Source organism: Salvia splendens, chromosome 4 (assembly GCF_004379255.2).
Source record: "Salvia splendens isolate huo1 chromosome 4, SspV2, whole genome shotgun sequence".
Taxonomy (NCBI): Eukaryota; Viridiplantae; Streptophyta; class Magnoliopsida; order Lamiales; family Lamiaceae; genus Salvia; species Salvia splendens.
This window is the reverse complement of record NC_056035.1, coordinates 6,224,126-6,234,681: the sequence shown is the minus strand read 5'-3', so window position 1 is coordinate 6,234,681 and position 10,556 is coordinate 6,224,126. Positions and strand designations below refer to the sequence as shown.

At 36.4% G+C, this 10,556-nt stretch overlaps 2 protein-coding genes across 3 annotated transcripts; both read left to right on the top strand.

Annotated features, from left to right (window-relative positions):
• Nucleotides 1-1,232: 1,232 nt before the first annotated feature.
• Nucleotides 1,233-6,123, top strand: LOC121798177. Its single transcript, XM_042197048.1, has 10 exons — nt 1,233-1,558; nt 1,948-2,316; nt 2,736-2,885; nt 3,936-4,016; nt 4,460-4,552; nt 4,744-4,836; nt 4,912-5,055; nt 5,476-5,583; nt 5,680-5,731; nt 5,814-6,123. Exons 2-10 carry the CDS (start codon nt 1,981-1,983, stop codon nt 5,843-5,845), a joined length of 1,089 nt encoding a protein of 362 aa, XP_042052982.1. The 5' UTR covers nt 1,233-1,558; nt 1,948-1,980; the 3' UTR covers nt 5,846-6,123.
• Nucleotides 6,124-7,284: 1,161 nt separating this feature from the next.
• LOC121798174 (nucleolar GTP-binding protein 1-like) lies at nt 7,285-10,431 on the top strand. Of its 2 annotated transcripts, none has more exons than XM_042197045.1 (3): nt 7,285-7,418; nt 7,907-9,955; nt 10,226-10,431. In XM_042197045.1, exon 2 carries the CDS (start codon nt 7,921-7,923, stop codon nt 9,943-9,945), a length of 2,025 nt encoding a protein of 674 aa, XP_042052979.1. In that variant the 5' UTR covers nt 7,285-7,418; nt 7,907-7,920; the 3' UTR covers nt 9,946-9,955; nt 10,226-10,431. The 2 variants fall into 2 exon arrangements, with proteins under 2 accessions (XP_042052979.1, XP_042052978.1); XM_042197044.1 differs by having other exon boundaries at nt 7,347-7,497.
• Nucleotides 10,432-10,556: the final 125 nt, after the last annotated feature.

The window sequence follows — 10,556 nt, the reverse complement described above, 5'->3', positions numbered from 1 at the left end:
TTCAAAAATTGCAAATCAGTCCTTCGACTATCATAAATTATATTTTCGGATGAATCAACCCCAGCCAGGGGCTCTGCCCCTTGGACCCCGCAACTCGGGGGCGCTGCCCCTGAACCCCCGTCTAATCACAATGAATTCAAACAAGCGTGCACTCAGCACTTCCAAACTTATATGGTGTCTCATTATGATAATATTGATCAATCAAGTTAATCCAATTACACTAAAATAACCAACAGTATATCTCTCTCTCTAAATACTTTTCTTTCGAAGATAAATACTTTTAATAATTATGTATGTTTTTTTGTACTATGTATGTTTTTTTAAATAAAGTGGTTGCAATTTCTCCGTTTTTGTGTCGAAATTTTAATTCCGTAAATTGTTTAATTTGGTGAATTTGTGAATTTTTATTATTGTAGGAAGTCCGTCGGGATGTCCGCCACTGTGCAGTGGGAAGTCCTTATGATGTGGCAGTGCAGTGGGAAGTCCTTATGACGTGGTAGAAGGTGTTTTTGGGATGTCCGCCGGGACATCCGCACCACTGCGGATGGCGGATGCCCTTACTGCTTAGTTTCTTACAGTGTGACTTAAGATGGTTTTTTTAATCCATGCTTTTGTGTAAGTATTTGGTTAATTCTTGTATTTTTATGTGAAAAGAATAATAAAATAAAAGAAAATAAGACGAAAATTGAAAAAATCCCAATAAATGAAAAGGTTTGTATGCTCCGATATCATATTTTGATTGAGGTGCAAATTAGATCCCAAATATTGAAATATTTTGTTGGATAGTTTGGTCAATTCATTTATTTGTGATAGAAAAGAAGAGAAAATAGAAAAATGCAATACTCTTAAAATGATAAAAAAAATTCACATGCATTGGTCTCATATCCTGAAAGAATATCTAATTTAATCCAAAAAATTAAAAGGTCATCCAATTTAATTACATATGAAATCTCTCTACTAAAATAAGAAATCGATATACATCACCTAATTTTGGTAAATTTTATTAAAACCTTGAGCAGATAAAATGAAAATGTCCTTAACTGGGATAAAATAATACAGTAAAACAGTTTCAGGGTGGATTGGCCGGTGAATAAGCTCGAAAAAAATAAAACAACTTTCTTTTTCATTGGTTTCATTTAAATCACACCTTTAAAACCCAACTCCCATCCACCACCCACCCACTCCCTAATCTCACCTCCGTCCACAAACTTGCTGACCTTCCCCCCCCCCCCCCACCCGTACAACCTCAGCTCCACCACCCTTTTCCCCTACCCTACTCCTACACACCCCCTACCTATACCTTTCCCCCCTACTACTACTCCTTGCAGTAAGGGTTTCGCGATTTTTGCTGCGCTACTCGATGTTCTATTTTGTGTTCAATTGATCACTCATTTGCCTACGGTTTTCTGTTCTGTATCATACATATTTTGTGTTTATTGGGCTTTTTTATTTGTGGGTTTTGCTGTCTGTTATTTGTATGTTTTGGTTGATGAGAAGCTTCAATTTTGTTCAGAAGTTGGGGAAGTTTGGTTCTTCAAGTTGGAGATAGGGACACTCTGTAAGTTGGTCGCTCTTTAAGTATTTATCGCGTTTATGCTCCCTTTTGCTATCTTTATGTCTGGTTAATCTAGTATTTTTTATTTCTTCAACTGATACACCAGAAATAGCAGTGTTGTATAGCTTCTCCACAAGAGAGGAATTGTCTTTATTGTATGAAGGTTTGGAACTTTGTGGTTTGAGCATGTAAACAGGGGCTAATTGAACGCCCCAATCATTGGGCCTTAAGTTGTTCTTGTGTTTTACTTCTGAATGAATTTGAGATATCTGGTTGAGTGAAATGCTATAGTGACATTAGGCATGTGTGTCTTATTGCAGTATCCTGCCTCCCTTTTTGTCTTTTTTTTTTGTGTGGATTTCTTGACGAGGGGAGGGATCTTTTTATTTCAGCGAATCTTGAGAACTGGAGGGAGATAAACTGTAATGATTGGTTTGTTTCGTGCATGTGGTTCGTCAATATTCCCGGGAACTAGGCGTTTCACTACTACAAGCCCATCTTGCAAAACTCTTTTTAATTCACGGGGAGCAAGCTTGCAGCATTCTAGTGCTAGGACAGTGAAGTTTGAATTGTTGTTGACAAGGCTTCAGTGTCAGAGCTATTCATCAAAAAAGTTGGGGGGAGGTAGTTCCCGTAAGGGGAAACTCAAGTCTAAACCACTAATGAAGGATGATAAGGAAGCCTTTTTTGTTCTTCGCAAGGGTGATCTCGTTGGGGTTTACAAAAGCTTAAGTGATTGTCAAGCTCAAGTTGGAACCTCGGTAATAACAAGTTCTCTAACATTGGCTTAAATTTCTGCATATTTATTTTCTACTTGGCTATATAATTATGCGGTGATTCCTAAAACTTGATGCAATTTTTGTTCACTGTTTGGTTCTAATTATCCCCGCTTTATTGTAGACTTTTCATATATGGTTTCATCTTGTGTAATCATGCCTTTTCAATCATCCAACTTATATGGTTTGCTAAATTTTTTATGGAGTATTATTTTTTGAATATATCTTCCAGAAAACTGCACTTCCCTTTTCCATGGTTGAAACTATATATCTCAAATTTGAATTCAAACTCAAACTGTGTTTCCATGGCTATGATTTGGTTGGAAGCAATTGAAACTGTTGTTGTAATTGAAATTGTTGGGCATCATTAAAAATAACTCACTTGTTTCTTTATTTCCTATCAGATATGCGACCCTCCTGTCAGTGCATACAAAGGTTATAACATGCCCAAAGACACTGAGAAGCATCTCATGTCTTGTGGGCTTAAGAATGCTCTTTACTCCATTAGAGCTTCTGATCTTACTGAAGAACTCTTTGGCACTCTTATACCGTTGGTAATATTGCTCTTTCTCGTCAACTTGTATTTCATCCTTTTTCTGTTATATACATAGTTCAATGCTGCAGTGTTGCTAAAATATGAAATTTACTTGTCATTTACCTCTTTGAAACTGATAGGTATAAGATTCTTTCCTTTTGGAAATATACCAAAGTAGGGTTAAGTTAAGAATGTGTTTGTCGATAGTGGGAAATGTGAAAATACAATATGTTTATTACTCCCTCCGTCCCAACTTAAGAGTCCTGTTTTGCCATTTCCGCCCGTCCCAACTTAAGAGTCATATTTTATTTCACTTTTACTATAAATGATAATCAGGCCACACATTCCACCAACTTATTCCACTCACATTTTATTAGAAAAGTAATATATATAAGTGTGACCCATATTCCATTAACTTATTCAACCCATTTTTCTTTACATTTCTTAAAACCCGTGCCCTAACTAATTAGGACTATTAAGTTGGGACGGAGGGAGTATCTGAATAAAAAAGTGTAAAAGAGTATAATTCTTTTAGGGAGACAAACAGTATTATAGTGATAGTTTGTGGGATTATATTGCAACATATATTGATAGTTATCAGGTATAATGTATTGTTATTTTGATAGTTGATAGGATAAGAGAATAACACTTTTTACATTTATGAAAATCAATTTCAGGCAGGAAAAGTACTACTCCACTTTCCTTTTCCAGAGGCAATGTGCTTCACTAAATAGATATAGATTAAGTTTAATCATTAGACCACTCCGACAAGTTGCTAGCTATCTTTTAGATTAGATCTTAGTTCTGACATACTATAAGTTAAAACAATGTCTTTTAAGATGTCAGAGTTTACATATTCCTTGAAATAAACTTAGCCAAATACCCTCTTAAGTCATAGATAGTGAATGGCAAAATCAATGATTGTATAAAATCTTGTGGGAAAATAAAAAAGTTGTGAAGGAAACTTACTCTTCTTGAGTTCCAACATTGTCTTTTACTTTACTGACTAGTTAAAATGTTCACACCAACAGTTAAGATATTTACAAAGATTTAATTCTTCATTCTGCAGCCTTCCTCTTATAGAGGTGAAACATCTAGTGAACCTGTGTCAAAGAAGAGGCCACAGGAACCTATGTGGTCAGAATATGGGGTAAGTCAGATGTTTACCAGTCACCAATTCATCTTCAGTTAGTGAACTTAAATTTTCTGCATTGTTGATTCATATATAATTTAACATTCAAGTTTGAAGTGCCATCGGCCCATGAGTGCAATGCAGTTGAATATAAAAGATATCCTACTCTCTATGTAACCAAAATTTGTAATTGGAGAAAAATATATTGATTATTTTCTTTTGGATATGCTCTTGATAAATGTAGTTGAGAACTTATTGTTACGCAGGATATTTGAAAATGGCCATGGTGTTCTTTGCATGCCATGCATGATTTTGTGTGTATTATTAAGTATTCTATTGGATATACATAGTCAGTGCAGGGTCTTTTTAGCCTTAACACAACTTCCCAAGTGTTTTCATTTATATGATCATTTTGATTGGAAATTTAACTAGACACTGGTTTGTCTGCATTCAATTTGCAGGAGGCTGTTGGACCCATCTTGACTGCAAGTGATGCGTTAACAAAGCATTTTAAGTTAGACCCTTATCGAGTTGACCAGAATCAATCAGTTTGTGTGAGTGGCATATGGTTGGAATTCATAGTACTTATAACACTTTCTTTTTTAATTGGTTCCAAAAGTTTGTCTACTTATAAAGTGTCACTCAGTTCATAGTAAAAGATAAATCTTTACATTTAATACGGAAATGCTAAAAATAATAAACAAAAGTTTCTGTGCTTAAAAAGCTATCTATGTGTCCTTCACAGCGGTCTTGTACTATCGAGTTTGATGGTGCTTCAAAGGGAAACCCTGGTCAAGCAGGGGCTGGAGCTGTACTGCGATCTGACGATGGAAACTTGGTGAGTAGATTGCTCTGTTGAGAGGTTGTATGCCTTTATTGCTCAGCTAATGAGTTTGACATTTCACATGTTAAGATTTGCAGGCTACGTGAAGGCTTAGGTGTTGCCACCAATAACTTTGCTGAATATCGTGGCTTTATACTTGGGTTAAGATATGCACTCACAAAAGGTTTTACAAGTGTTCGAGTTCGAGGTGACTCCAAACTTGTTTGCATGCAGGTATACGTCCCTGTTAACGAATTAGAATTTCTATATCTGAGCAGGGGCTGGCAAAAAAAGTCATGCTGGCCCTTTTTCTCCAATTTTTTGCACTAGTGATAGCTGCAGTTTCTTGTTTTTGGCCGCTTTACTCAACACTTCTGTGTCCCATTTTCACTTTCTTCTTTTTCTTTTTAAAAATTTGGTAAGTCGTAATGAAAATGTTAAACTAAACATATAGGCGCCTTTTAAATTGTTTGACAGCTGTTTTAAGTTGATGTCAATCTATCATTGCAGCATGTATGTTTCCGATATTTGCAGCATTAAGAGGTTTAGATCCTTGCAGCATGTGTGTTTTTAGTATGCTTTTTGGTCTAGTATAGCTTCCTTTATTCGTTTATGCTTGCCTACGAGGCATGAAACCTATGATTTCTCTGGCAGATTCAGGGATTATGGAAGGTCAAAAACCAAAATATCTCTGGCTTGTTTGATGAGGCTAAGAAATTGAAGGACAGATTTCTCTCGTTCCAGATTATTCACATTTTAAGGGTAAATCCATGACTATGACATGGTCTGCGTAGTGCAACTACCTGCTAATTATATCATCGTGATTGAGATTAACTCGTTATTTCTATCTTCTTCAAGGATTTAAATTCTGAGGCCGATACTCTGGCTAACTTGGCTGTAGATCTTGCTGGTAATCTATTACTCCTCTTACTGTAATTCAATTTAGTTATGAAAGCTACATCATTTTGATCTGGTTTGGTATGTGGCTGCAGAGGGACAGATTCAGGAGGAGATCGATAAATAACTTCGACTGACAAGAACCTTAGCTTCTTCTTCCTAACGCAATTTTGCATTTTTTGTTGGCATTTTCTTATTTTCTTGGATTTATTGGTTGCTCTGTATCATCTACTGTTGCAATTTTGAACAGTTAATATGTTAATTTGGAATGTAGAGTATCAGTGGCAAAGAGTTTTTAGTTTTCATTTTTGTTGAACTAGCTAAGTCTGATGTGGGGATTAGTCTTTATTCAACATGGATGCTTGTCAAAATTTCTATGTAATTATGAAAACGTTACCCACAAAATCTCTCCCTCTCTTATACACAGTTTTATTATAGTTTGGGAAGGCAGCTTATATAGTTTGGTTTGTCATATGTCAAGTCAAAAAACAATGAATTATGTAATGAGTAACTATATATTCTAAAGGATATAAAATTGGTGCATTAACTTTCTCACAATATTGTGCTAAGAATGTGTCTATAGACTGAGTAGAAAAAAAGGTAAATTGCTAAAAAAATCATTAAATTTAGTTTGTCCTGCAATTTTAAAATTAGTCGTAAAAATGTAAACTTTTAACATTTTCTCATTTTTGTGTAAGCTCTAATTTAGGATAGGCACCTAATGTGTTATCTGAAAATTTGAAAGTCTCATAATTTTATCACTTTTCTCAACATAATTAGCAAACAAATCAACTATGTCATCCATTTAAAACACACATGTCAATTTAAAACATAGTACTTAGTACTTATTACTAACATGGATTTGAATTTTTCGTTAAGGTTGAGATAAATTTTAAAATTCATAACTTTTAAGGCTGATTTTCGCGGTTGATGACAAGTGAGAATTTGACAAACATTCATGATTTTTTTAATTGACAAAAATTGAATTATATATTTACTAATATTCTAAAGTATACTAAGTTCCACATGATAGCTTTAATTTTAAAGTACACTTCATAATTTTCATTCGGACAATTTTACCCACATGACCCCTTGTTCGTGTATATACAACGAACACAAAATAAATTGGATTTTTACTATATTTTTTATCTAATGAAATCTTTAATATGTGGATTCACCATAACCCTACTCTATACTCCCCCTCCCAAGATAGTTGGCTCATATTTTTCTTTGAATTGTTAGTCTAATTTTATACTCTCATGTATTTTACCTTCTCTTTTTTTCTCTAACTTTACTCTCTCCATCAATTTCTTAAATCACGTGCTCAAAAGAAATGTTCAGTTATCTTAGGGCAGAGGGAGCATATATTTATACTATATTAGTAGTAAAATTTTGTGATCTTTATAGGATCACACAGTAATTATAATTTGTGTATTTATAGATGGTATTTTATTAATTTAAATAAACAATTAAAGCATCTAATTAAGATATTGAGCAAAATAAGATTTAAATTATTTAAATATAACTGTCAAGCCTTTTGTGGTAAATACGAGCAGACGAAATTATATGGAATCAAATTGTGAAACCTATAAAATATAGGCCCAGCCCATTAGGTTGCTGCCTGACCTTAACTTACTCTCTTCCTCTTGCCGCCATTGTTGCTGAGCACAAGTGCGGCCGCCACACCATCGCCCAACACCGTAAGATCCTCGCTCCTCTCGCCTTTTCTTCTTGGTTTCCAGGAATAAGTCTTCCTGTTTGATTTCTACGCTGCTCAAGGTTGCTTATAGTTTAATTTTGATTTCTGTTTTTATGCTTTTGTTGACAATTTATATGATGTTTCATTTATCTAAGTGAAATCAGTTGATATTACTTCGTATGCATTTTATGTGAGCCTTATTTCAACAAATTGAAATTACCTGGCCAGGTTATAGTGATTGTTCTATTGTCTAGCTGATTTTCCGTTGCTTCTTTTTGTTTCTAATTGGTTGGAAATCTATGCCTCGATGGTTAGTTTTGCTGCAGTGGTGTGTAACATCGTATTTATCCGTGAGAAAGTGGTATAAGCTGATTTTTTTTTCTGCAAGTGTACTCATTTATCTTATTGCTTCTGTTTGTGTTATTTGCTAATGATTTAGCTTGTTCTTTTTTTGTTTGTCTGGTGATTTGATTCTCATTCCTCGTATAGGAAAAGAGTAAGCCATGGTTCAGTACAATTTCAAAAAGATTACCGTTGTCCCCACGGGGAAGGAGTTCATTGATATTATTCTTTCGCGTACACAACGCCGAACCCCTACCCAAGTGCACAAGGGATACGCCATTTCACGTCTTCGGCAATTTTATATGCGCAAGGTGAAGTTCACGCAGCAGAATTTTCACGAGAAGCTGTCAACAATCATTGATGATTTCCCCAGGCTGAATGACATCCACCCTTTCTACGGTGATTTGCTGCATGTTCTTTATAACAAAGATCATTACAAGCTTGCCTTGGGCCAAATTAATACTGCAAGGAACCTGATTGGAAAGATTGCCAAGGACTATGTCAGGCTATTGAAGTATGGGGATTCTCTCTATCGCTGTAAGTCTCTGAAGGTTGCTGCTCTTGGGCGTATGTGTACTGTTATCAAAAGGGTTACCCCTAGTTTAGCTTATCTCGAGCAGATAAGACAGCACATGGCTAGGTTGCCTTCTATTGATCCGAATAGTAGAACTTTGCTGATCTGTGGGTACCCCAATGTCGGAAAGAGTTCATTCGTGAACAAGATCACGAGAGCTGAAGTTGATGTACAACCATATGCTTTCACCACAAAGTCATTATTTGTTGGTCATACAGACTACAAATATCTGAGGTATCAAGTGATTGACACTCCTGGGATTTTGGATCGACCGTTTGAAGATCGGAATATCATTGAGATGTGCAGCATTACAGCTCTTGCACATCTTAGAGCTGCTGTGCTGTTTTTCCTTGATATCTCTGGTTCTTGTGGATATAGCATTGCTCAGCAGGCTGCTCTTTTTGATAGCATCAAGTCTTTGTTCATGAACAAACCCCTGATCATTGTCTGCAACAAGACTGACTTGCAGGCATTGGAAGGGCTTTCTGAAGATGATATGAAACTGGTCATGGAGATGAAGTCGGAAGCTATGAAAACTCTAGTAGGCCAAGGGGGTGAGGCAACAGATGGCAGTAATGTGCTCTTGACTATGAGTACTTTGACTGAGGAAGGAGTAATAGCTGTAAAGAATGCTGCTTGTGAGAGGTTATTGGATCAACGGGTGGAACAGAAAATGAAGTCGAAAAAGCTGAATGACTGTCTGAACCGATTCCATGTTGCCATGCCTAAGCCGCGTGATCAGAAGGAAAGGCCTGCTTGTATTCCCCAGGCTGTTTTGGAAGCCAAAGCTAAGCAAGCTGAGGTTGATGCTGAGAAGGAGAATAGGAAGCTTGAGAGAGATCTTGAAAATGAGAATGGAGGTGCTGGTGTTTACTCTGCTAGCTTGAAAAAGCGCTATATTCTCGCGCATGATGAATGGAAAGAGGACATCATCCCAGAGATTCTTGATGGGCACAATGTGGCGAACTTCCTCGACCCGGATATATTAATGAGACTTGAGGAGTTGGAGCGAGAAGAAGGTGTTCTCCAAGGACTGGAGGAAGATGATGATTTTGAGATGGACGGGGCTGAGCTGACCCCTGAAGAACAGGCTGCACTTACAGAGATCAGGAAGAAGAAGAGTTTACTTATCCAACAGCATAGAATTAGAAAGAGTACTGCTGAGAGCCGACCAACTATTCCCAGAAAATTCGATAAAGATAAAAAGTTCACATCTGAAAGAATGGGGAGACAGCTATCATCCCTTGGACTTGATCCATCGATGGCTATTGACAGAGCTCGCAGCAAATCTAGGGGCCGTAAGAGGGAGAGGTCCACTGACGGAGTAGAGTCTATGGATGTTGATGGTGATAAACAAAATAAGAAAATGCGGTTGAAGTCGAGATCTATGTCTAGGTCAAGGTCGATGTCCAGACCACCGGGCGAAGTTGTCCCAGGAGAGGGCTTCAAAGATTCTGCTCAGAAAAAGAAGGCTATTAAGATTGCTAAAAGTTCAAGCAAAAACAGGAACAAGGAGGCTCGTAGAGGAGAAGCAGACAGAGTCATACCAACTCTCAAACCTAAACATTTGTTTTCCGGCAAGAGATCAACTGGCAAAACAGACAGACGCTAGTAAAATCAAGGTAAATATTAGCTCAATTATATCTACTAATTTCTGCATTCTCTATGTTGCTAAGACAAAATATTATGCTATTGTTCATTTCATCATCCTTTTGGTCTTTCATTGAAACTGTCTGTTCATTTATACACTTCATATTATTATAGTGTTGCACTGTTATTGTATTCTTGGACGTCCTTGTTATCAATGCAAATGTGGTGTTGTATTCTTGGACGTCCTTGTTATCAATGCTCACCCAACAATCTGATAATATTATTGCTTATGTGTGATGCAGATAATCTTTGTTGCTGTATGGTGCTGCTGTGGGACTCAAGTTGTGGTTGCTAGTGTTTCAGTCTAGATGTTTGTTTTTGGTTTAACCCCATATGTTTGAACATGTTTTATTTTACTCAGTTTTGGCCGAAGATTTATTGTTTATGCATGCATTTTGATACTCTTGTTATAGTAAAACCATATGAATTTTGTTTGTTTGTTATTTTATTATTGGAGTTTATAAGTGAATAGTTTGTATGCAGCTGGCCGAGGTGATTGGCTCAAGTAATACTTCTCACCAAGTTAACAGCTGCACATATCACAAAATAATGGTATCAACAACCAGCTCTTGT